This window comes from Nanorana parkeri, unplaced genomic scaffold (assembly GCF_000935625.1).
Source record: "Nanorana parkeri isolate BGI_ZX_2015 unplaced genomic scaffold, ASM93562v1 scaffold933, whole genome shotgun sequence".
Taxonomy (NCBI): Eukaryota; Metazoa; Chordata; class Amphibia; order Anura; family Dicroglossidae; genus Nanorana; species Nanorana parkeri.
The window spans coordinates 507071-534552 of NW_017307201.1; the positions used below are offsets into that span (position 1 = coordinate 507071).

The following is a 27482-nucleotide window of genomic DNA, read 5'->3' on the forward strand; positions in this document are numbered from 1 at the left end:
CTTGCTTGCTTGAGAAACTGCAGCTTGACATTGCATGCTATTGATACATTTATGATCTACCACACCACCCAGAGCCTTCTCATTTACTGACTCCCCCAGTTGTAGTCCAACTAGAGTGTATGAAGCATGCATGATTTTAGTCCCCAAGTGCATACCGTAACTTTACATTTATCAACAATAAACGAGTTGCAGTACAAGCGGCATTTTATCATTCTGCCTCTATATTTTTTTGTATGTTGAGATGTTGGAAGAGCGAGTCTTTATTTTACTGTGACATTACAGAGGTTGAAGCAGGATAATGGCAAGAACTGCTTTTTCTTCCTACTGCAACAGTATGTGAACCTGCGCTTTATGAATTTGAATTAGAAAATAATTATGCATACTTTCCTGATGCCTGAAAGCACTTGAAATATGCATTCCTATTTTTGAAACCTCCTTGAGACCATAATGATATAAACAGTAAATTAAACCCATCAAATCTCTCTGCGAAAATAAGCTTGCTGAATGTCTTGCAGAACTGAGTCAGAGATAGAAGAGTTTTGGTTTTATTTTTTTTTTTAATTTTTTTAATAAGCCAAGCTGAAACTTATGCTTCTCTAGTTCAAGAGATCACACGACAGCTTTAAGATTTTGTTTTGGCAGTTCTACTAGAACAGTACTAGGCAGTAGATTGTCATGTATTTTATAAGGACACCCAGTTGAAGTCTTATAAAGCATACATATTTTATAACTTACCTCAGAGGTTCCCAGTCTTTTCCAAGTCATGACACACCAGAATCAAATAGAAAATGTTTGTGACATATAGCATCATACAATCATACGTTTTGTTGCCTCTTGTATTCTATGGCAGAATAGACAGTATCCCAGGAAACCAGTGAAGAATATATCAAGTATTTGTTGGTCTTGTTGGTCAGCACTGTCACACTACCAGGCTGACTATTGAGAAGCGCTTCTTACTTGTGGGACCTGGTCCCCAACTCAGAGCACTTGTCATTGGTCAATGTGGTCATATGTTCCTGCTGACCAATGATCGTTCGCTATTTGGAAGCATTATACTTATTACTTACTGTGGGGTTGTGAAATACAGTGTACACACCGTACAATGGCTGGCGTAGGATTACACAGTTACGTGCAGCAGGGGCCCGGGGAAAGGTGGTGGGTGCTATCGGTAAGTTAATTTTCTTACATTTTGTGAGAAAGTAAGCTTACTCTTTAGGTCATTTTTGTTAAAATCCTGTTGTTTACAGAGCTCTATATTTGTCAAGCTGAAATGTACAAACACAAGTGAAGACAGAGCAGTGTCTCATTCCACTCGTATTCCCTTCCTGCGAACAGGTGACTCTGATGAAAGGCTAATGAAAGATAATTATAGCTGTTCTATCTCTTTAGAAAACCTATAGCACACTGGGAATCACTTCTCATGTTGTAAATGTTCATTTGTAAAACAATCATGAGTATGTGTGTATGTATTAATATTGCACTGGATGCCAGGGGTGCACTTTGGACTGATGATACATCCCCTGTTTGGCTTTTGGTGCATTTAAGGGGGCAGCAGGACCTTTTTAGGAGGGGTTTAACAGAGCACATAATGTAGTAGTATGTGTTTGTGAGCAAGCCAGGTGCCTGGAAAACCGTTGTTGGAGTTGCTGATCTGTTGAGGACTGCCTGTCTTTCGGAAAACTCCCCCAAAAGCTCTGGGACTGTAAAACCCCTCTTGCGAGTACAAGCCTTTAGTCGGTGACACACTGGTTTGTTATTTTGCTGAAGAGAAGCAGATTTTGTGTTAAGTTATTCAGCTGGAGGCAGGCCGTTGTCATTTGCTAAGAAGCATTGTCTATTTTGTTTATTTTGGGGAAAAATAAAGACTTTCTGTTATATGGCTACGCTGTTGATCCCTGACCAACTTTACATTTGTTGGAGGATGCTGGCAAAGAGTGCTACAGTGGGGAGAGCTGTAGGGATGCACTGATGCCGGTTTTTCGGTATCAACTACATATATATATATATATACACACACACAGGGCTTGAAAAATCCACTAGTCTGCTCGTCTTTGACAAGCAGACAGTGGAGCCCGACGAGCAGCTTCCTGGCCGGCCGTTGTAATTACATGGCCGGTCGGGAGCTTTACAGTCAAGCGATCGAGCGTCTCGAGAGACGCTCGATCGCTTGTATCAGAAGCTGTCACTGCCGTTGCCGGTCCCGAGATCCGCTGTGCCCGATGCAGCCGGGACCGGCACGGCTCTGTGACAGGAGATCAAAGGGAGTTCAGTACACGAACTCCCTTTTGATCTCCTCTCAGTCCCCGAATGCAGGAAGTGATCTATATTACATCACGTCCTGCATTCAGTGTCACTATCCAGCTACAGAAGCTGATGAAGCCGATCTCTGCTTCATCAGCTTCTCTGGAGGTCCCTAGGTGACATTAGGGGTCTTGGAGACCCCTGATGTCTCCATAAAGAGGACCTGTCATGTAAATTGGCTATCCCATAGGGGGCTTCTTAGCCCCCCATGTAATAGCAATAAAGTTGTATGTAAAAAAATGAAAGATTTTTTGTTGTAATACAAAAATGAAAGATTGATAAAAAAAAATAAAGAAGCAACCAGATGAAAGATTATTACCACCCTGTCCAGCTTACAACATTTTTACAGATAAACAAGGACATAGTTTCAGACCAGCCTTTGTGCAGACTTTGTGTTATATTATTGAGATAAAGATAAGTAATTGCTGTTCGCTGCTGTGAGCATTGTTTGTTTGGCCTTTTTTGCGAAAAATAAAGACCTGTTTTTGCTCGTGATCCCTGACTCCTGAACTCTGCAATATTTACACACTATCTTTGGAATTCATAGAGTGTCTACAGCACGGTTTAGAATTCTGTCATGCATTCGCATGGGAACTGTCTGTGGTTGCCTCAGAGTCATGTACCTGTTGGAAGCATTGCTTTTGCCTTTTTGGGAAAATTAAAGACTGTTTCTAACCTACCTATCCTACCCTCGGCTCCACCCCACCACATTAGGGAAAGGTACAGGACTAAGAAACCACGAGTGTGGTGCATTCATTATGTGTCCAACACTCCAGATGTGCCATTGAGCGTCATTTTAGGAAGTCATGAATGATGTAGAGAAGTTTTTTATTCTCCGCGTGTGATAAAAAAGTGGGCTAATTTCATACATCAGAACCAACATTTTCTGTTTCTGTTTTGGTATGTTTTTTCTGTGTACTTCTGATATCTTCTTTTCAAGCACTATTGACAATGAAACATAAGCATGCAGCCCCATGAGCTGTATGAAAACTGTCATTTTCACTTGATTGGTTCCTCAGTTGCTATGGTACCTGTACTAGGTGGTATCACAACGTTGGTTACTAAAACACAGTAGATGGCTGATAAATCATAGGAATGAAAGACTCAGTCATTGTACCTTTACTAACAGCTGATTGAAAGGTCCAGTAGACAATTATTGGACACTGGGGAAAAAGCAGTCAACAGAAAAGCCAGCTAGTCTATAAAGATGTTCAAGCAATATGTTGCTTTTTTAAAAACCAAAATATACAATTTATCATATGTTTTCAAAACTCCGCTCCGCTTTGCCTTACATTTGCGCATGCATTATTTAAAAAAATGTTTATCCTGTATTTATGTAGCACATACATATTACACATATCTTTTATAGAATACATCGATACATTAATAGTCCATGATGGAGCCAATGTCCCTACTACATTCTTACACACTCTAGAACCATTCTAGTAAGCCACTAGTTAACTTGCTAGTATGCTATTGCAGTATAAGAGAAACCAGTGCACCTAGAGGAAACGCACAAACATAGGAGACATGTACAATCTCAATGTAGGTAGGTTTTTTTCGTCATTGAACAAATATTTTACTATTAAAACTCTGCAAACGTTATCACTACTGGTGCAGTAGTGATAAAGTTTGCAGAGTTTTAATAGTAAAACCCTAAGTACAGAACTCCAAGTTGTTCCATATGGAAAAAGAAGAAAACCCACGTGTGATGTAACTGTGTAATCATAGTACATATGTTATCAGTTAAAGCTGAACACCAGGAAATATAAAAACCAAAGGAATTTTAGATCTGTAATCATTTATTACATCATTTAAATGTATTTTTTAAGTGAAGCTGTGTAAGTACTTAAATCTGATGTGGCATAAGCCTCTTGCAGTCCCTGCCCAATAGAGATTAGACGGCAAAAGGCAGAAGCTGCACAAGGAGCCAGTCAGTTGTTCTGAGCTAACAACAACGGCCATGCTTACAGGAGGTGAGAGCAGAGTGGAAGAGGGATGATCTCACCAGTCTTCTGCTTCTCCTTCACTTTCAAGTCATAGGCTGGAGTGGTGGGGAAGCCAAGACCTGTAAACTTCACCTACAGCAGAGAAAAATTCGGCTTCTTGCACTGCCAGACAAGGCTCTCTGGCAGGGCTGTGTAAATCACAGAACTATATGGCCAGAAATATACATCCTATGACAGGTTAAACAGATTCCATATATATATTTCATCAGTGTATTTATCATTTTCCCTGGAGTCCAGCTTTAAAATATGAATGCAAATTGGGGCTCGGTTTGGCCATTTTCAGCTGTATTGAGTAACCATCTGATATCTGTGGGCAGGATCAAGCGCCCTAATCAGGGAAGTTAAAACAACTACAGGGTTATTCACTAAAGGGTGAAGAGTTTGGAGAAGGCAGAAGAAGTGAACAATTTAGGCCAAAATAGCTGATTTGGAAAAATTCTCCAATTCAGCCCACTTTCCAGTTGAGTTATGTTCTCATAGATTGTTCCTTTGTCATGCCTTCTCCAAACTCTTCACGCTTTTGTGAATAACCCTGCTAGTCTGCCCCCACTTTGAGATGAGCTGACACCAGGACCGAACTATGTTTCACCTTCCTTTCTCCATTCCCAAAGGAGGAATGCTCATTCATAGTACCATGTCAAATAAATAGAATTTCACTGCAAGCTGTTTAGTCATTTTCTTTTCCTAGACTGAAGTCTGCATTTTCCATCTCTTTTCCATACACTACAGATGTTCCTCACTTACCGACTTACCTGTTTTGCGACCACTCGCACTTACGACGGAGCGCCGATCGACCTCCGACCTTGTGCGTCAGCGTCAGTGCGCCGTGTCGCCGGCGGAAGTGGTGTCCTCCGATCTTCATTGCGGGTCCTGGTAAGTATTTTCATTGCCCGATGTACAGTACACTGTTCGTTACTGTACATCGGCAACGCTATACAGTACTGTACTAATGCAGTACAGTACTGTATAGAGTTCCTCACTTAACGACCAATCCGTTTAACGACCTGGTCGTAGGAACGGAACTCGGTCGTTAAGTGAGGAATACCTGTACTACCAAATTACCTTTCCCTATAAATATTATCCCAATTGCCATTAAGCAACTTGTTTATCGATGTTCTTGAAATTACACTGTGTCTTGTGCTTCTTTTGTTTGCTTCAGCCTTTAAGATACTTAATTTGGCAGTGGGAGAAGCTAATAAACTGCAGAATTGCATGACTAAAGTCTCATGCCAGTGGTTTTCATGTCGTGTCTAAAAGTGTTCCCAGTTTTTTCCACTTCCTTCAAGGGGAAATGTCCATGTTAAAACTTTGCAGTAAGCAGTAGTTCCAAGTAGAGAATTGCGTTCTCTCATCATTATCCTTGCATGAGGAATGAACTCCAATTTTGTTTACATTATAATGTACTCTTCTACTGTAGTGATCAGCCTTTTATTCCCAAACTATAACCTACCTCTCTTGCTCGGTGCTGTTCAGAAGTTAACTGGTTATTCCATTGAAGCTCAATTTAAAAGAACTGAAATCACTGTTTGCATAATAAAATACTTTGCATTTTGGAACTGAATACTGGAACTTGATTTAATACTTTTAAAGAAACTCAAGGTTAACTTTAAAGTCATTTGAGTCCCTATCAGAGAAAAACATTAGTTGTAATTTGGCAGCAACCAAATAGCTATAAAGCAAGATGAAGACTGTGCCATTCCTGTGTAAGTAAAACATGCTGGAGCAACTTTTGTCTGTAGCAACAAATTGATTCAAACTTCATTTCCCAAAGCATTGAACAATTCTTCTCTGGCCAACATGTAGGTTCAATTAAAAATACATTAGTGAGTTTAGGTGACATTTTTTTTGAAGGATGCTTGATTGCAGGCATTCATTTAAAGGGGACTTTTTTTAAGCTTAGGGGCTCATTTTAAAAAAAAAGTTCAGTCTGGCTATACTCCATATAGTATAGGAATTTCCTATACTCATCAGCACAATCTAGGGGCGCTAGTGCTGTGCGAACACCATCCACGCAGCTTTTCACCTTGCAGGACTTTCATGAATGAACCCCTTAGGGTGGGTGCACTGTTGAATAAACTACCCAAAGCAGTAATTTCCATGTACAGAATGGATGCAAAAATCTAAATAGCGTAAGCTATAGTAGACTATAAGCATCATTTTTATTTGTTAATAACCTGCCTTAAGATTATTTAAAGGAAACCTGTATTAGGAGAATATGTAGACTGCCGATGCTGCCTTTTAAAAATGCTAATTGCCTTGGCTGTCTCTGGCTTCCATTGTTTCCAAGTCACTGACCTGACACAAGAATTCAGATCAAGAGTTCTGACGTTAATTGCTGCATGTAGGAAGTGAACGGTGGCCAAGGAACTAGCATTTTTATATGGCGATTAGCAGTGGTTCACACCATATCTCTCTCAGTACTGGTTTTCATTTAGTAACACCCACTGTTAGTCTATAGGCAACCGTATCTCGTGCATATGATTACCCATGATTACGTCTAGGTCTGCAAAACAAAATGGAACGGTGTTCCATTTTGGAGGACCTGATCCTGAAGGATCGGAGTTAATCTGATGTAAACAGACACCTGTCCGCTTGCATCCAACTCCCTATAAGGCCTATCATGGGTCCAGTAAGTTCAGTTTTTTCCTCCATTGAAAGACAGAGAAACACCAGACAGACATGGATATTACAATGGTGACTTCCGTACTGTTTTGCTCAGCAGGGGATCTGTGCATGGATGCCCTGCTGATTAGAACTGACAGTGCCCCTGTGCAAGAGGCCTTAACCTCTTGCCGTCCGCCCGTAGTAGAAAAACGGACGGACGGCAAAAATCACGGCATTCGGTTATGCAGATTGTGTCTTTAGTAGTGGAATTCAAGCCTCTCTCCAATTCCTCCTGGCTCATACCTGTTATTTTGTGGCCTCACTAAACAATAGGTAGGTTGGGGGCGTTGACTTGCGGAAGCTGGAATCTCCATTATTGAGAGTTTTAGAGCTTCTGGGACACTCTGATGGTCTGCAGATACATGCAATTAACTTTTGGTTTTAGTTTGCCACAGGTGTGCTTTAAATAAAAATAATTTCCTGTACTGCCTTGTTTGTGGTATTATCTCATTGCGTGAGCTTGGAACACTTAGCTTGATGTCATTAATATTAAAGGAGAACTATGGGGTTAGGGCTTTCCCCCATAGTGCTCCTAAGGGTAACAGGAGGACACAAACTAGTGTCCTCCCGTCACCCAAAGCTCAGTGTACCGCGAGCTACAGCTCGCGGTACACTGACAATTTATGTCTGGATCCACCCAGCTGCGTGAGTGACAGCTGGCTCTGCCTATCTAGAGGCAGAGCCAGCTGTACCCTCCCCCGTCCATCCCACCAGTCAGCGCTGGAGGATCGGACGGGAGGGGGGAATCCAGTCCCTCTCTGCCGCCACAGGATCGAGAAGTGATCGAGCAACGGTATGTGTTCGCTCACTTCCCGATCTGCTGAGCCCACCTGTTTCATTGTCACAGGTCGGCTCAGATTATGAGGCTGAGTGAAAATCAATCACCTCATAATTCTCCTTTAAGAATAGATGCTGCTACATCTTTGCAGAGGGTGTGAATTGTATCGGTCATTGCGGTACAGTGATTCGGCTACATACAGTATACCATGCTGAGCCAATAACGGCTAGCGATATACACAACCTCTGCCAATCCGAGCATTAATAGAATACATCGCTCGCCGTGATTTGCTCAGTAAACTGTAAACTGTATGTAGCCAAAGCTACCGTACATACATTATTACCGCACATCCAGCGGGCTGACAGATTAGTGTTTGTATTTAAACAAAATGGCTGGTAGACAAAACCCCATCTGTGCTCCAGCAAGAAGAAGGAAATATGAAGCCTCGAAAGGGGGGGTAGTCTTATACGACGAGTATAGCCCAAAACCTATGTTTTAACTGGAAAATTAGGGGATCGTCTTATACACCCAGTTGCCTTATACGCCGGCAAATACGGTATATTGTTCTGTAGGTTTGTGCATCTGGGGAAATGTGTAAAAACAAAAGAAACTGGCTCTGAGTAGCTCACAGAACGGCGATTAATGTGATCTCTTATATTATGCAATGAAATTTTTTTTTTTTAAATAAGATTTTATTTCAATTTTGCAATAGACAAAGTACAAAAATACAAAAATACAAGAACACTGGAACATAATACAGACACGTCCGGTCATCCACCTAGTCCCACGGTATGTATTCACATTCCATTTCTTTAGGACATGCGCAGCAGGCAGATATGCATGTGCTCTCTCAACTCATACCCCGTGGTTGCAGGTAACGTAGTGGGGCTATCGCAAAGATCAAAAGGCATGCGCCTTATTTTGTGTACTGCACCCCTGTCATGGAGTGCGTGCGTGCAGAGGATACGGCCGTGTTGCATCCCAGCGAACCAGACAGCATATGACAAAAACGGGGGGGGGGAGGGGGGTGAGGCCCCCCGGATATCCAGGTGTAGAGAAAAGGCAAGGGTAATAAAACTTCCCAGGGTAGGCACATCAGGGCGAGGAGATCCTCAAGTAAGGTAAACTCTTAAGCGTCGAGCTGTATCCCTTAAGGCAGGGAGCTGCGTGTAGCCGGATCCCTCTTGGATTTCTTCGAGTGGGACACTGTAGACCACTGGGGAAGCAATGGTACCTCAGGAAATATGGGAGCCGGGGGATCTGGCCAGGAATCCAGGACCACAGAGGATGTAATGCCCGCAGCAGCCAGAAAGTCCGCCAAATCAGCCGGGGAACGCAGGATCACCAGGCGGCCATTTTGTCTCACCAACAGATGGAATGGATAACCCCACCGATAGGGGATGCGGAGCTCCCGAAGCAGGGCGGTCAGAGGCCGTAAAGCCCTGCGGCGAGCCATGGTGCGGGGTGACAGATCCGGGAAAAAGGTTATGGTAGCTCCATCAAAGTCAAGCGATCCACGCTCGCGGGCCTTGGCCATGATTTCCTCCTTCTGCTTGTAAAAGTGAACCCGGCACAGCACGTCCCTGGGCTGTTGTGCGGAGGGGTTCCGAAACCCGGGCACCCGGTGTACTCTATCGAGGTCGATAGGCTCCTCTGACCTCCTGCCCAGTAACGAGTTAAAAATACCTCGGATGGTGGGTTCCAGGTCCATCGTGCCCGTTGCCTCTGGTAGGCCGCGGATGCGCACATTGTTCCTCCTATTCCTGTCTTCTGCGTCGTCCATGTGCGTCCAGATAGCCTGCAGCATCTTATGCTGTGTCACAGCAGTAGCTTGTAGGGCCGTGATGGCTGTCCGGTGTGCGTCCACGTGGAGATCCACTGTGTCCAGTCGGCCATGGACCCCTTTAATTGCTTCATGGAGGCCCGCCACATCTGCTCTATGGACGTGCTCAAAGCGGGCAAATAGCGCCTCCATGTCCCTCTTAGAGGGGAGGTGATCCAGCAGGTGTCGCATGTCACCAGGGGAGCCACCTGGGACCGAGTCCTCATCAGATGTGGCCTCCCGATCGGCCAGAGCGGGCGACAGACCAGGCGGCTGTGATGTATGTGAGTCTGGGGAGGCCGGGGAGTCCCCACGTGTCTCCGCCATGCGGCCTGCAGAGCCGGCCGCTCGCGTGGTTACCGGAGCCGCAAAGAAGCTGTTATTCGCGGCTCTCGGGTTCCGCGAGCGGTCCGGTTTGGAGCCCTGGGATTTCTTACCCCGTTTGGATCCCATTGTGAGCGGTGGGACGGCCGGTGGTGACACTTTTCAGCACGATGCCCGATTCACAGCAGCAGAGCTAAGGACAAACATGTCCAGCCGCGGCCATTGACAAGCTCCGCCCCCCATGCAATGACATTTTTAACAATGATCCCAATCTGTTAGCATAATTCAGTGAGAATATAGCCAAAACATGTCTGATCAGTATTACCGGAGATTGATGCAGAATACTTAATGATCTCCCATGCTACTGGGTGTGTCAATGGAGCTAACAAGAAAATCCTGCTGGCTCCTGAATTCCATATTAGCATCCAATATCATCCAATAAATTTACGCTTGTATGCGTGAACATGCATTCACACATGTTTACATGCATACATGTGTAAAGTTACTGACCTCAGACACAGATTCTTCAATTTTGATTTTACATATCTGGACACAGCGCAAATTTACGGATCTTTACGAAGCTATGTTCAGGAGCCCATAAAAAAAACAATACACCTGTGTTGAAATCCTTAAATCCGCTGTACTGATACAAACACAACTTAAAAAAAAAAAAAGCCGTATGCATGAACCCTTCATGAAGTTCACGTTTATAGCTGGCCCATAGTTATGGTGGCCCAAGCGAACCAGAAGAGTACAGACCAGCCATACACTTAAATGAAGTGAGCAGCACGCATGCGCAGGTCATGTCCAGACCTTTTTGCTCATTAAAAGTATATAAACTACATTACTACAGTGGGTCCTACAAAAACCAGAAATTAAAAATATTGTGAAAAAAATATATTGTGTTAAGTTAAAATAATAACAGTAAAATATTGAAACCCATTACTTTCTGATCACAAGGAGCGTAAGCTGCTTCCTACATTTCTTCTTGGATGGTTGACGTCAAGCTCCCAAGGCTTCTGCTTCCCCTAATCTTTCAGCCCTGCTCCTTCACAGACTATGAACTTTCATAATCCTTTGGATGCTCTGACACCTTCAAATGTAATATTTGAATTGCTAAAATGCATGCATTATCTAGCAGAAAGGAGTTGAAAGATGTATGAAGTTCTAAATAAAGCTGCAAAAACAATTTTTTTGCCGTTTGTATGAGACTGCTGGTTGCTTGAATGCTAGATATAGGGGAATGTACTATATCCTTAAGTTTACTATACTATATATTCTAAAGTTAGCCTCCCAACACTTCAACCTTAGGGCTTCTACACAACACAGAGCATGCATTATTGTGCTGCAATGTATTGTTAATGCTTATTTTTCCCCCTCTTCTAAACATAGACACATGGCAGTGTGTCGTGATGCAATACAGTGTGACAGAACATGTTGCTCTGCACAAAGATGCACACATTTTTTTTTTTGCTCACAACACAGCGGGTCTATGTGAATTTAAGCCATAGAACAAAAGGCAAATTGCATTGTTTTTGCCTTGGGACTGCGCTGGGCTGGCAGTCCAATGCTGTTGGTGTGAACGAGGCACCATCAATATGCGTGGCCACAAGTGTTGATGGAATCTGAAAAGTTCAGGTATGTATTTGCTTGCACAAAACACAGTGCCAGGTTATGTAACAAGAGTAAGCCTACAATGCACATTGGTGGCCAAATACAGCAAGGAATACATTCCTTGAATGCTTCTTTCATCTTAAATGGGATTACCTGTGCTATGTGAGCGAAATGTCTGATAAACATACATGCATAAATACACGTACAACTACTAAGCAGTAAGCTGTATCTGTCAGATGTGGCTCAATGCCCATCCTAATGAGCTCTTAAAGGACAATTGCGGATCTATTTATCACTGTTTTCATTTAAGATTCACTCGTTTACCTACAATTCACATGTTTTTGAATTAAAACGAAAGTGGTACATTGTGAATTTTGGGTGTAAGTTATGTGAATCTTGGGTTAAAAAAGGTTAATAGTCCCATTAGTGGGTATATGTATGTATGTGTGTGTTCATTCCTAAAATATGAAATTTAACACCTGCTTTATTTTTATCTCTTTCAGTTTTTGGGGATAGCCTTTCTTGGAGTTGGCCTATGGGCATGGAGTGAAAAGGTATGTATTAAAATCTTATTGTGTGTTTTTTTGATAGATAGATCTATATCTATATAAATCTAGCTATATATATTAAAATTTAAAAGAACGGTGAACCAGAAAGGCAAGTGATTCTGTATGTAAAAGAGTTATTGATAACATGGCAATTGTATGTACAATAATATTTAATAACATATGCAACTTTCAGCTTCTTGTTTCCTGTTGGCTTGAAATAAATATTAAGCTGGCCATGCACCAGCAGAATTTGGTTAAAAATATTGTTCTTGGAATGTTCTTTTGATTTTCTAAGTTAATGGGGTCAAATTAACAATCTTTTTTAACTGTAGTGGCAAACAAAGCAAAGGAGTAGGATGGACATTTTTTTCTAGAACTGATGCAATTCTATCAGTGTATGTGGTTTTCGTTCCAGAAACTCCATCCGTTTCCCAAATCCAATTTTTTAAAATGAAAGTTTCGAGAGACATTCGTCAAGTCTCTGATGGTATTTTTAAATGTTCTGATGAGATTTTTCATATGAACATTCAAATGAAAATCTACCTGTGTATGGTCTTCCATTGGATTGTGTGTTATGATTACTTTCCATACTATATTTTGTTTATTTTAATAGGATCCTTAAATGTTCAAATATTGTATTTATTCCTAAATGCTGTTAATATTAATCTATACTTGGGGAAATATTAAATGACTCGCATAGCAGATACCATTGAGAGGCATCCACATTGTATTGCGGACAGTGCTAAAGAGGGCAGCTTGGGAACCAACTCCGAGAAAAATCTTCATTTTTATACAGTATGTGCCTTGATCTAGCAGACTTCTTAAATGTGCTTTTGCTCCATTCTGATAAAAAAACAAAAAACATATGTTTAATATTTTCTGGGAGACTGGCTCTTTAGCATTTGAAGGGTTCTAGCTGAGATATCCAACTAATGGTTTAAATCATTGCCAGCGTTTGGATTCCTGTTCAGTTTCTGGTTACCCATTCTCAGAGCTGATGCCATACACATCCATCCCTTCCAGTTTTTCAAAAACATTTGTGTTCCTTTTACTATGGAAAAGATTAAGATAAAATCAATCAAGTGGTTTTACTGCATGGATGCAATTGGTCCCATTTACACACAGTCATAATATTCTGTGCCAGATTAAGAGCAGTTGAAAGAAAAAAATTTCTGTGTTAAATTAATGATCATAGGGTGTTGCTTTGGGTACCAAATGTTGTGTGAAAGCAGGCTCCAGTGATGGAAATCTGGTCTTGGTTGCGAATAATGCTCAAATGACAATTTAGACTAACTGTTTTGTAAAAACGATACTGATGTGTGCACACTGCAGCAATAGATTTACAATTATCCTCGGTTAACATGGATGGGTTAAAATTAAATGATATATAGTACATAACATGTAGTTGTACTACAAATCATTTAACCTATTGATATTAGCAGAGGATAATTGTAAATCTATTGCTGCAGTGTACACTGCAGCAATAGATTTACAATTCTCGCCTGCTAACATGAATGGGTTAAATGATCCGTAGTACAACTACATGTTATGTACTATGAATCATTTAATCCATTCATATTAGCAGGGGAGAATTGTAAATCTATTGCTGCAGTGTATTCTATATGTAGTACATATAGGGGTTGATTTACTAACCTTATAAACACGCCACGAACAAGTATACACCTCTGTAGTGTGTTCCCTCCCAGCATGATCTATTGGTGGAATCTATACACCTGTGTAGTGTGTACACACCCAGCAGGTGTGTTGTGCAAAGCCCTGCATGAATTGCAAGGTGATGTTGTGTAAATTAGCTCTACATTGTGTTGCTTGCGTTGATGAATGCAGGAATGTAAATGCATGAGCTAACCATTTTTGTCTAAACTGTGAAGCAGCATTATATATGCATCATGTGCATGATTTTTCCATATATGGCATTAGTGGAAATATGCTTTTAGAGACTTTTTGGTTGATAAATACGTTTTGCTGTGTAAAAATCACACGCACCTAGTGCGTGCGTGTGTTTAGGTTAGTAAATCACCCCCATAGAGGACACACTGCTAATACACTGTAGGCAATAGATTTACAATTATCCTCTGCTAATATTAATGGGTTCCTAATAGGGACCCCAGGCCCTCACTTACTGCTCGATGATGGCTGGTGCCTCGCTGGATAGGTGGTAGTCGGCGCTGTGCAGGAGAGCAGCGGCAAGTCAGCGCTGGTCCGGTGGGAGGAGCTCCAGTTGGGGTCCTATTTTAGCTGGCCGACAACTGCTCAGAGGTACCGCGCGTGTCGGGGTCCTCTGGGCAGTCGTCGGCCAGCTAAATTAGGAACCCACCTGGAGCTCCTCCCACCGGACCAGCGCTGACTGGCCGCTGCTCTCCCGCACAACAGCCTGAAGGTAAAAAAAAGATTTAAAATAGCGCAAGCATCGGCGCTTTGCATTTTACAAGTACAAGTACTTGTCAAAATGCCCTGTATCGGTCCCGATACCGATGCTAGTATCGGTATCGGGACATCCCTAGAAGGAAGACTTTTTTTTTTTGGCAGAGTCTTTGCATGTCTCTTCTGCAAAAAATCCCTACCTCCCAGCAATTCTTATTTTTATGGCTTTAAAAACAACAGAAATAAAACTTAGATGTAGGGAAGTGCTGTGACATGATCCGTATTATTAATGAAATTTACACATTTGTATTGTGAAGGAAATAATGGCATAAAGAGAAGAGAAATACTTTATGGAATAATTGGATAAAGTAAAGTATAAACTACCAAGCCTGATTTTTGTGTGACTCTCTATTGATTTCTTTAGCAGTTTGAAATTATTTCCTAACCATTTACTTTTCTCCTTAGAGGCAGAATAGTAACATGGAGTCCATTTACCTGTCCTTTCCAGTTACATCAAATGCAGCTTGTGTTCTATAAAAAAACCTGAATGGTGTATCTGGTGAAATCCCAACAAAGCAGAAGACACTAAAATCTATTCTTGAAACTTGTTATGACTGTCTGGCTGCAGAATGTGTCTGTACTTTAAACAGGGAGGAATCTGGGGACTCGTATTCAAATTAGTTTATATGACACTAAAGCCATTTTGTGTCACTACTGTTTTACAACATTGAAGCTTCTATATTCCATAGTGAACAGCAAGTCCTTATGTATCGACAATCAATGCATTTATTTCTTAGGCAGTTTTATACATTTCAATACTTAAGGGACAAATATAATGTGTGTCTTGTGAGCACACATTTTTATTATTGCGACGGATACCTGCGAAAGCAAAAATTCAAAAAAATAAAGTTTGTGCAAAAGATGCCCAATACTTTTCTGGTGGTTTCTGACTCTTTGCTCTTGTGCAGAGCCACACTACCTGAAGAATATTTAGCATTGAATGTTTCTGGGTGTGTAAAGCTGGCCATACACCTTACAATTTATCTGCAGATTTTCTGTGGTCGGATGGAAACAGATTGCAACAGATTCCTCCATCTACACTTAACTGTGTGGAAGGAGTAATCTCCACCTGGGTCAATCTGTGGCACTTTTTTCATCTGACCACAGACAATCTGCAGATAATTGTAAGGTGTATGGGCACCTTTAGTTTCCTGCTCCATCTGCTGTGTTCTGTGGTTCAGTCTGCTGGTCCCTGTGCCACTTCTGTAGTGATGAAGGGGCTGGCTGATGGAACCACAGAGATCACTGGAGTATTAGGCAGCTGACATACCTAGAAGTGTGTCAGATGCTAAAGATTATTCAGTGGCCGTAGCCCTTGAAAAGAACAAAAATCTGTGTTAGCGCCTGCTGGAGAGATAAGTATTAGGGCCGTCTTTTGCAGGAAGCTTTAAAAAAAAAAACTGGTTATCCACTGTTGCTTTTGTGATCCAGCCTCATTTAGCCTCCCTGCTTGAGGCTACTTTTACCTTTTAGGCCATGTTTCATGTTACACCCATATTCAGGGTATAACATGAAACATGGTTACATCGCCACTCCCCCCCACTTACCTGAATCGCAGGGTTTTCCACCCACAGACTGCTACTCTTTTTTTTTTTTTTTTATATGCTGTGGCTCCATCCAATAGCCATGCAATCCATTCACAGATCTTCTGACAGGCTCAAAGTCCCATTAGACACCGTCACATTCGGACTTGCTGTCCTCAACAAAATACAAGTGCGGTGACATCACTGTACTTGTAGTTCATTCATTCTTACTACTGTCCCTGTTACTGAATGTCCATACCTCAGTACAACCAGGAATGGGCGTGAGAATCTGCAGGCACCCAAGCATTGCCCCCGCCATCCACTGATTGCGGTTTGATTGCTTTACTGGCTCGGGTGCAAAAAAAATAAATAAATGCATTTATTTTTGTTGTAAAAGTGGGCTTTATCTTGAAATACTCACACACACACACACACACAAGCGCAGAGGGACGTACACTGTAACTGTGCACTCAGGAGTCACAGGTTTTGCATACAGCCCAAACCACCTGTACAGATCAATGACCGGATGCGGCTGTATGCTGGTAAACACTGATCCGAGCATTTACATATGTACAGTTAAGAATGTTTTACACACAAAAAAGGAAGAAAATGCAATAGTGAAACTATATTTCCTAAACTTAAATCAGTCCCCGCCTAGATTTACTCTCAGAATACCTTTTGTTTAACAAATCACTCTTGAACAAGATATCTGAGCAGGAATTATGATCATGAATCACCATCCATATTTTATATGCAAAAAATTATATCTTTTAATTTATAAATATATACTACTCACCCACCAATCGACATACACATTTAAAAAAGCATAAAAATCTCCCTCCGGCACAATGCTTATATATTCATATAAGTAAAGACATGGTTTATCATTTCCGTAATTCAAACTATATCAAGTATCTCCGCTCTGCCATTATATCCTTAGCTTTGTCCTTTTTGGTGCACCAAATTTATAAGCTCTTAAGATCCATAATGGAGTCCTCCTTTAATACCAATAGCAAATGTCATAGATCTTAGCCATAGCATTGTTTAGTTATTCTATATAGTTCCATCAGATCACATTGCCATCCTATACAGCAGCCTTTCTCAACTACGATGCTGTGGCAACCTGGGGTGCCTTCTGGCTTCCTCAGGGATTCTTCGAAATATTTTCACCGCATCATGCCTTTCTCATGGTGCAGACAGCTGTCAGCATCATGGAAGTTAATTACGCTAATCCAGGGAGGGTGAGATCCGTTCCGAAAAGGACTAACATTCCTCTCCGTCCAGGCCTGCTCCCCTTCCCACTCTCTGCTGTTGCAGGTGCTACTCCTGGTGTGATGGGTGGATTACGGACTCTGATGTAGAGGGGACACCTAATGTTAAGGAGGTACTCTAATGTAAAAAGTGGGGGCTCTTATTTGAAAGGAGGAGGCACCTAATGTAAAGGGGGAACTCAGATGTGAATGTGGGAACCCCACTTTTTTTGTGCTTTTGCATGGGTTTTCCCTTAAATTTCTGAACTCTATCTCGGATAAGGATCTAGTATGGATTTTGGAGGGGCCACACATTTTTTTCATTTATGTTTTCTATATTTTAGACTGTGGTGCCTCAAGATTCTGCATACTTTTAAAGGGTGCCATGACTGAAAAAAAAGAAATGTTGCTATACAGATCGCCTGATCACTCATAGATAGCAAGCATCCTATAATTTGCTTGGTAGAATTTAATGTACCACAAGATTAATTCCAGCCTCCTTTAGCACTTCTAGTTCATTCACATCATATCGACCCAAACATCAGTACTCCTTTCGGGGTAGCCTCCTCACTTTTCTGAGTATTACATCTTCTGTGTATCAGAAGAACTAAAAGTATGCTGTTCATGATCCTATCACAGACCTCCTCTAAAAACAGCGTAATTCATATATGAGGCGAGTGCCACATAGTTCATGATTGTGTGCGATAGTCACATAGTTTTCCGATAGTCCCATAAAGTGCTCAGTTTTTATCAAAGACCCGTGGTACTTATTTCATATGCTTTTGCAGAGCCATAATCTAAATGGAAAATTCAGCCATGGAGTGCCCTCCGCTAGAGGCGTATCAGCATTACCAGCAGATTGGAGACACCAAGATTGTGCTTGCATCCGACGCTTTGCATTGCACTTGGTGATGTAAGGCTTGGATGCAGCTGCTTGGCCATGGAAACCCATAACATGAAGCTCTCTACGCACTGGCGTGCAACTCTGAAGGCCACACGAAGTTTGGAGGTCTGTAGCTATTGACTCTGCAGACAGTCTGCAACTTATGCGCACTGTGGGCGTCAGCATGCGCTGACCCCGCTCTGTCATTTTACGTGGCCTACCACTTTGTGGCTGAGTTGCTGTTGTTCCCAGTTGCTTCCACTTTGATATAATACCACTGACAGTTGACTGTGGAATATTTAGTAGCACGGAATTTACATGGATGGAGCTATTGCACAGGTGGCAACCTATCACGGTACCACACTTGAATTCACTGAGCTCCTGAGAGTGACCCATTCTTTCACAAATGTTTGTAAAAGCGTCTGCAGGCCTAGGTGCTTGATTTTATACACCTGTGGCCATGGAGGTGATTGGAACACCTGAATCCAATGATTTGGAAGGGCGTCCCAATACTTTTGGCAATATTGTGTGTGTGTGTGTGTGTAAAGAAAATATTACACATTCCCTTTAACAGACAGAAGTCCTGCACCCCAGCAACCTCCCTAGATTCAAGTGCTGTATTCAGTTAAAATACAGAATTTGGGATCCAAAGTTAATAGTCGAATATAAATGTGTAGCTGTAGGAAATACACAGACGTTTCTCTTGTACCTGTGAACTATTTTGCCTTAAACCTACTTTGTGATGCTAGGAAATTATATATTTTTTATTAAGCTGCAGCAGAATCTTTATTGAGCCTACAGGGTGAGTTTTTTTTTTTACTGAGGTGTTTGATCATTTTCAAATCCATCACTAAAGGGGACGGCTTGTCATCTAGTTCAGGAGTATATGGGTCAACTGGGATTAAAGAATCGCTGATGATTTCAGAATCCTGAATTTATTTACTGTGTACATTGTAGGCATTTCTGTACTGCTTGTTGTACCAGCTTCATGTTGTAACTATACTCTACAGTTGTTCATAGAATTAAAGGGATATAGCTTTTCATTGTTTTAAAAGGTAGGTGATCCTTCCAGACTCTCCAGCATGACCAACCCTGTAATATGTGAAATACTGCTCCTACACATATCTAAATGAACTTTAGAGTTTTTATAACAGTCAAATATTTTAAAGGAGACCTATACTCGGACAACAAGCCCCTTTAACCACTCCAGTACCATGTTAAACCTCCTCGCCAGGCCTTTTTTCCATTTTCAGTACTCTTCAGAACTTTTTTTTTACTAATATAAAGAGAAAAAAAGACCCCAAAAAACAAACAAACTAATTTTTCTCTTATTTTTTTATGTTCTAAAACGTAGCAAATAAAAATTCCAGGACAATATGAAAACCCCCGAAATAACCCCTTTTTGGAAAGTAGACACCCCAAGGTGATCCTATTATTGTTCTACATTTAATTTTTTTTTTTTTTGATTGAACAAACATGCTGACATTGAGGGAGTTAAAACATGGAGCTTGGTAATGCTATACTAGATACATTAAATGTACAGGACATACACAGAGGGAGGGGGAGGTGAAGGGGTTAATGTACAGGTCACATACAGTGGGAGGTGCATGGTACAGTGCATGGTTAAGGGAGGTGAAAGTGTTTTAGTATACAGGTCAGAGCAGAGATAGAATGGAGTTGACATACTGTAGAGAAGAGGGGGTAAAAGGATTAAACATTTAACATTATTCTGTTTTATTATTTCTTGCTTTTGCTGCCGCTTTCACCAGGAACTAATTAATGAATTAATCATTTATTTAATAGTTTATTTGCTCCCCCCTTCCTCTTTTGTAAGAGGAAGGAGAGGGCTTGTCAATATAAACATTACTGTGATAACGAATCACAGCAACCATAAGGCACAGAGCCGGTCTGATTGACTCTGTCCCTGCAGCTGCCTGATAACGGCATCAGTGTAAAGGTGCCCATACACCTGCCGATTTAGCGTACGATAATCAGCAGATGTATGGAAGGCATGTGACCGCTTCTACTGTGCGGTCGCACGTCTTTTGTCTCCCGAGCACGCTTGAAAACCTGCCGAAAAGTTAGTGGCGTGCTCGGAAGACAAATGCCAAACGGGCCGGTGTGCGCAAGTGTGTGTGTCGCTTACCTGGAGAAGAGATGGCACCAGGATGCACTATGGGGCGAAGTCAAGCCGGCAGCTGAAGTATAATGCCGTATGCAATATTCCGCTGGAAAACCTTAAGTTCTGCCATTCATGTAGATGTTACTTTGAATCCTCCTAATTCTCCAGATCTCAATCCAATCGAACATCTGTGGGATGTGCTGGAAAAACCAGTCCGATCCATGGAGGCCACACCTCGCAACTTACAGGACTTAGATCTGCTACTTACAGCTTAGTGCCAGATACTGCAGCATACCTTGAATGGTCTAGTGGAATCCATGCCTCAATGAGTTGGGGCTTGTTATAGCTGATCGTTGTATGTGTAAGTATGGTGAAGTGAAAATTCATTGTGGAAAGAATACCCAATCATGTTTAAGGAAAATTTAAAAAACAAGATTTTTTTTTTTTCTACTACACATGATTGGATGAATAAAGTAAGCACTGTGTCAATTCATTTACTAAGTTTAGGGGAAAATTCACTCAACTTAGTGAATGAAGTCAGCACAGCTTTAGCCGAATAGCGAAAAAAAATCTGTTTTTCCAAAATTAAGCATTCTTGCAAAGTGAATTTTAACTTTGGCTTCACATCATTCACTAAGCTATGCAAAAATTAACTTACCTGTAAAGAAAATATGTAATGCCTACCTGTCTTGCTTGCTACTTCACTGGTCTTAGCTCTTATGCATTTATTTGGTGGAAGATTTTTCTGCATGCTTTCAGGAGTGTCAGATGCCTCGTCCCTCCCTGAGCTATGTTGTTCCATCCACTGGACCTTACTTCACTACAGGACACCGAGGTAATGTAGGGACCGCCAAATGAAACCACATTCTTCCGGGACTGGGCAGCCAACTCGCCCAGAAGTGTGCGATGCGGAAGAGTCTTTAGCCACCATATCACTGCAATAGAGCCAAGACTGCTTAAGTGACCTTAAAGTCAAGTATAATGTAGGGATGTCCAGATACCTGTGCCGATACTTGGCATTTTCACAAGAACTATCAGGGTTGAAGCTGGGCCCTGGCTCTGGCGCTCCACCATTGTCCTGAAATCAATAGTCTGTATTGTTTTAGAAAAACTGCCACATGACAATAAACAAAAATTTATCAGCACTTGTATCTGTGAGTACTTGGACAAGTATCAGTACTTGTAAAAAAAAATCCAAGTACCTGTACTTGGAAAAATGGTATTGGTGCACCACTTATCTATATTTATAAAAAAAACAATAATGCATAAAACTGCACAAATCCCAGGAGCTCCGTATGCTCCTTACAAAGGACAGCTGCTCACTTTAGGATTTTTATCTAGTCTAGTCCTGGAGCTGGAAAAGTATCTGCACATGTTCTTGTACCGAGTTCAGTACTTGGTATCTGAACATCCCTAGTATAATGTCTTTTCTTCAAACGTAGCACGTTAAAAAAAAACCCGTTCTCCTGCAACAGAGGCTCTTTTGGTGCTAATGTGTGGGGAGTTAAATGTGCATGCCAGAAATGCCATCTCAAAGAAAATCTTCCTTCATATACAATTATTCCTATTTGCTCCAAGAATGTAAAGGAAAGGGGGGTACCTGTATCAAGGTTCCCCTCCTTCATGGGAACGCGGCAATGGGAGTCTCAGTTCCTCCCTCTGCTGCACCTGTTGCTCACGAGGACTCGAGGCAAGTCATCTGATAAGGATGAGCTGGTTTAAGTTGTTAAATATGGTTTGAGGGGTTTTTTTTGACGATTTTAATGTTCTATTTATTTAAACCAATAATAAAGGGCTGCGGCCAATTTTTTTTATCCAACTTGCTGTTTGTTTGCATTTCTTTATTGAATATTATATTTGCTTGCCTACTGCCTGCGATCTCAGGGAGTTTGTGGCAATTTAGCTTTATTCCTGAGGTAGTCAATAAGGGCTTGATTCTGAGAACTGATGCACAGAAAATTAAAGTTGTTGCTATAGCTTTTATTTTCACAAGAAAAAAAAATGAAAACTTTGGTTGCTGTGAACCACATCCAGATTTCCTTTATTGCAGTTTTAGAAATCAGTTTTCATCTTCCGTCACCTTTTCTGGTCTGTGTTCGTTAGATCTCTGGTCAGCATGATGCATGCAAGAGTAAATTAAACCTTCCTTGAAATGTTTACATGGCCCCCATAGCATGGTCTGTGCCAAGATAACAGCTGTATTTCTACTTGTGTTTTTATTAGTCCCCCACCCTCCTTTTTTTTGGGGGGGGGGGCTTTTCTCATCCATGCTGTTTTCCGATTCTCCTGTTCTGTAGAAAAACAGGCCTGTAAACTGAGGCTAGGCAGAGATAAAAATTATTCCTCTCACAAATTTCTTCATGTGTTTAAGTATTTATGGATCTGTCAGGGGCACAGACTTCTTTTTTACAATCAGTAACTTCAGAATATAGCTTTGGCTAACTGCACTTTTCTGAATTTAGAATAAAGGGGGATTAATGAGGTGTGAGGAAGAAACATGGATCCATAGCAGTTTACACATTCAGCATTTACTGGCTGTTCTTTGCAGACTTTCAGGACTTTATGCCAAGCTCTGTTTTCCATATAGATAGACTAGACTAGGGTAGGGCTATGGGCCACACTGTTTTTGGCAAGCATATTAATTTTATAAAAGGGTTTTCACAGTACAGTCTAGCCAAAATAATTATTTTTGTTTTAAATAGAGATGAATGGTTAAGTCCCTGTAATTTTTTCCCTGTCTTTGTCCCTTTGGGGAGATTGCCCTATACTGCCATGTCCATCTTAAGCTGGCCAGGCGCTGGTAAATTTTTGTACAAAAGTTCATATGAAAAATCTCATCAGGACATTCGTCAGAGAATTTACAATTGATCAAATTTTTTTTTGATTTTAACATTCGAATTTGTAGTGAATGGAGTATCTTGAATGTTCATTCAAGCAAAAGTTTCCATCCTGCACTTTTTGTCGCTGTATTCAAAATCAATTTCACTTTGACCCCATTTACTACTAGAAGTTTTAAAATTATACATATTGGAACACTTTGGGATTTTAGGTACCTGAGATATTCTAGAATATGTTTATGCAGGTTGTTCAGTAGCATTGTGAAACTGAGGGGTTTACTATGCTTCATGGAAATATTATCACATAAACATTTATGCTATATGTAGGTTTGTGTATTGTTGTATCTCATACATGGCTGTCTTTTCTTTCCCCTAAAGGGTGTGCTCTCCAACATCTCCTCCATTACTGACCTTGGGGGATTTGACCCCGTCTGGCTATTCCTGGTAGTAGGAGGGGTGATGTTCATCCTGGGCTTTGCTGGGTGTATCGGTGCCCTCCGGGAAAACACCTTTCTCTTAAAATTTGTAAGTAGATTGGAAAATCTATTTTGCTTCTTTCATGTATGATACACTTGGGTAGATGTGAATTGCAATCAAGTTTCTTTATGTATGTATATATTCTCATTCCTAGCCAGGAGATGTAGCTTCATGCTCTTGTCAGAATTACTTTCTTTACTTGTTTAACCCTTTCCAGGGGTCTTTGTTGCCTACATGTTGTTTAATGTAACAATAACATCCAATTTGCATATGGAAATGTGTGTATGTATGTATGTGTGTGTGTGTGTGTGTATATGTATATATATGTATATATGTATATATATTAGGGCTGCAACAACTAATCGACATAATCGATTATTGAAAAAGTTGTCAACTTTTTCAATAATCGATTAATCGGCTTCCGATCAGTTGGCCCTGTTCACAGCTCCGCACGCTGTGCGCCGCACCTCCTCCCCACCTCACGCTTGCCGCTGCCAGACCCGCTCGCATTCACGCGCCACACGCCGCACCTCCTCCCCGCGTCACATTTCCTGCCCATCCACATCCACGATCGGCAAGGGACGCGGGGAGATGTAGTAAGGAGGAGCAGGTGTGGGGGGATGACAGCCGCTGATAGACAGGTCCAATCTCAGAAGCAAGTTGCTGGAAGACTGCTCAGGTAAGCCTGCACTTTCCCACACATGGTACTCTATAATGTATTGCTGGGATTTGTATTTCTCTATAGCTGATGGTACATTGTGCTGTATATTATACATAGGAATACAAATCCCACAAATACATTATACACTGTATGTATAATGTATTGCTGGGATTTGTTGTACTCCTCTATAGCTGGTGATATTCTGTATTGCGCTGTACAGAGGACTACAAGTCACAGCAATAATACATTATACAGTGCAATGCGGAATACCACCAGCTATAGAGGAGTACAACAAATCCCAGCAATAATACATTATAAAGTGTTACAATGCTAAATACCACCAGCTATACAGGACTACAAAACCTAGCAATAGTACATTATACAGCGCAATGCGGAATACCACCAGCTATAGAGGACTACAACAAATCCCAGCAATAGTACGTTATAAAGTGGTATAATGCTAAATACCACCAGCTATACAGGACTACAAAACCTAGCAATAGTACATTATGCAGCGCAATGCAGAATACCGCCAGCTATATTGTACTATTGCTAGGATGTGTTGTATTCCTCTATAGCTGGCGGTATTCTGCATTGCACTGTATAATGTGCTTTTGCAGTCCTCTACAGCCGGTGCCATTCTGCATGCATTGCTGTATAATTTTACACTTTCCATTTCACTATATTGCACACCACACTATCTTTTTTCTTTTTTACTTCCACCGCTCAAGCTTGCTCCTGTGATGGACTACAACCTCAATACAAACTAGTAGTCCCATCACTGGAGCCATTTTTTAAACTTTATTTTATTGTTTATCCGATTAACCGATTAATCGAACCTAATAATCGGCTAACTAATCGATTTTGAAAATAATCGTTAGCTGCAGCTCTAATATATATATATATATATATATATGTTGATGTATATGTGTGTTTTTTTTATTCATTTTATTTTACTAGTGAAACTGTGACTGACAGTTGAGCAATTAAATACATTGGATTACAGTTGAACCTTGCAGGCTGAAGGTGGCAGTGTTCATTGGCAGGTTGAAGCTCTTGTTTACCATCAAAACTATAAAGGAGTGCTAGGAATCGGTCACAGTCAGGATGGAGAACCATAAGTAGCAAAGTGTTCTCAAAGGGGTTTAACATAAATTAATGTAACCTGGCACGGGACATTGTGCCAAGGAACGTTGATGTACAGATTGCAGGTAGGAAGGGTTTAAAAATCTCAATAGCTGAAGCTGTAATTTATACACACAAGTGAGTCATCACACTCCCTCTATATGGCTCTATCTGAGATTTAAATGAGAGGCAGAGAGGGACACAGGGGAAGGGAGTCTGCGGCATTCTCTGTTTAAAAAATGCATAGTGCTTTTAGAGTCATTTGACATGATTTAAATATGTATTTGTAAAACAAAGATTAAATAAATGTAGTAAAATACTTTAACTATTGAATAGTATGTGCTGTACATTTACTCATCTTTACTAGTCTTTTCTTACATTTTAACAAACTGGTACCATTAAAGGCACTGCTCTTTTGTTGTAGTGATGGTCACCTTCACTTTGCTGTTTCTACATTCTGTCAGCCTACAAGAGTTCCATTTTCAACAATTGTTAACTGTCACCACATATTATTATTATTATTATACAGGATTTATATAGCGCCAACAATTTGCTCAGCGCTTTACAAAATAGTGGAGACAGTACAGTTACAATACAATTTACAGTACAATACAGTTTCAGAACAATAGGGTTGGGAGGGCCCTGCTCGTGAGAGCTTACAATCTAGCAGGAGGGGCAAGTGATACAAAAGGTAATACTTGTTTGGATTGAATTATTGGAGGAAGTAAAAGCCAGTTATGTTGAGATGAGGTAGGCTTCCCTGAAGAGATGGGTTTTTAAGGATAAAAGATAGATATGCTGACAAATTGGGGTAAGGAGTTCCAGAGGATGGGTGACACTATGGAGAAGTTCCAGAGGCGAGCATGGGAGGAGGTAATGAGAGCGCTTGAGAGCAGGAGGTGTTGAGAGGAACAGAGAGGACTGTTTGGGTGATATTTTGAGATGAGATCAGTGATGTAGGTTGGGGCGGAGTTGTAGATGGCTTTGTATGTTGTTGTTAGTATTTTGAATTTTATTTGTTGGGCAAGTGGGAGCCAGTGGAGGGATTGGCGGGGGGGGGCAGACACTGAACGGTTGGTAAGGTGGATGAGTCTGGCAGCAGCATTCATGATAGACTGAAGGGGGGATAGCCTGCTTAGTGGTAGGCCAACAAGGGAGTTACAGTAGTCGAGACGAGAGATTACAAGGGAGTGAATTAGAAGCTTTGTGGTTTCGTTTGTTAAAAAGGGGCTTATTTTGAGTCGGCAAGATTTGGATGTGGGGCTGAAAGGAGAGCTCAGAGTCAAGGATTACACAGAGTACCCTGGCTTGATGGGAAGAGTTGATCGTAGTGTTGTTGATAGTGATGGGAAAGTTGGGGGAGGGAACACTGAGAGGAGGAAAAATTATACGGGGTGAGTTGAGGAGTGGAGAGATAGATTTGGGTGTCATCGGCATAAAGATGGTATTGGAAGCCATGGGAGGCTATCAATTGACCCAGGGAAGAAGTTTAGATAGAGAATAGAAGGGGCCCAGGGACAGACCCTTGGGGGACCCCACGGAAAGAGGAAGAGGAGAGGATTAGTGGCCATTGGTTTTAGCAGCTAGTAGATCGTTAGTAAGTTTTAGAAGGGCAGTTTCTGTGTAGTGTTGCGGACGAAAGCCAGATTGCAACGGGTCAATCTGTTCTGTGTTAAGGCCAGGTTTACACCATTTTCCAGACAGATCTGGCATGGGGTGCATTGCGTTTTGCCGCGATTTTACAGTGACTTTGCTGTGTTCTGGAGTGGGGAGTTTTTAAGCTTAAAATGGGCTTTCAGGTGCGTTCTAATCAGTTTCCATGCGTTCCAGTGCATTCTAGACCAGAGGAAATGAGACTAGCAGTATTTTTTTTGTCTGGTCCAGAACAGATTGTGCTGTTGTGGACAAAGCCCAGAAATACCATAGGGACACTTTTGGGATGCTTTTTTGCTCCAGAAATAAACTGTTCTGGTCTGGACATGAGCCAGACATGGTGTGAACAAGTAAAAAATTATCCACATTAATGAAATATTGTTAGTTTATTTATGTTATTTACTGTAATAATTTTAATTTGTATTTAAATAATATAGTAATTAGATGTA

General features: G+C 41.3%; 1 protein-coding gene and 1 long non-coding RNA gene across 2 annotated transcripts in view; one reads left to right on the plus strand and one right to left on the minus strand.

Annotated features, from left to right (window-relative positions):
- Nucleotides 1–4954, minus strand: part of LOC108795105 — an 11166-nt gene extending 6212 nt beyond the window's left edge. The window contains exons 1-2 of the long non-coding RNA XR_001941735.1: nt 4944–4954; nt 4608–4610 (exon numbers count right to left, since the gene is read on the minus strand). This is a non-coding gene — a long non-coding RNA (uncharacterized LOC108795105). The remainder of the gene's footprint in view (nt 1–4607; nt 4611–4943) is intronic.
- Nucleotides 1–27482, plus strand: part of TSPAN5 (tetraspanin 5) — a 139539-nt gene that overhangs the window by 78993 nt on the left and 33064 nt on the right. The window contains exons 2-3 of the mRNA XM_018566294.1: nt 12016–12066; nt 23496–23642. Of these exons, the coding sequence (XP_018421796.1) occupies nt 12016–12066; nt 23496–23642 (198 nt within the window). The remainder of the gene's footprint in view (nt 1–12015; nt 12067–23495; nt 23643–27482) is intronic.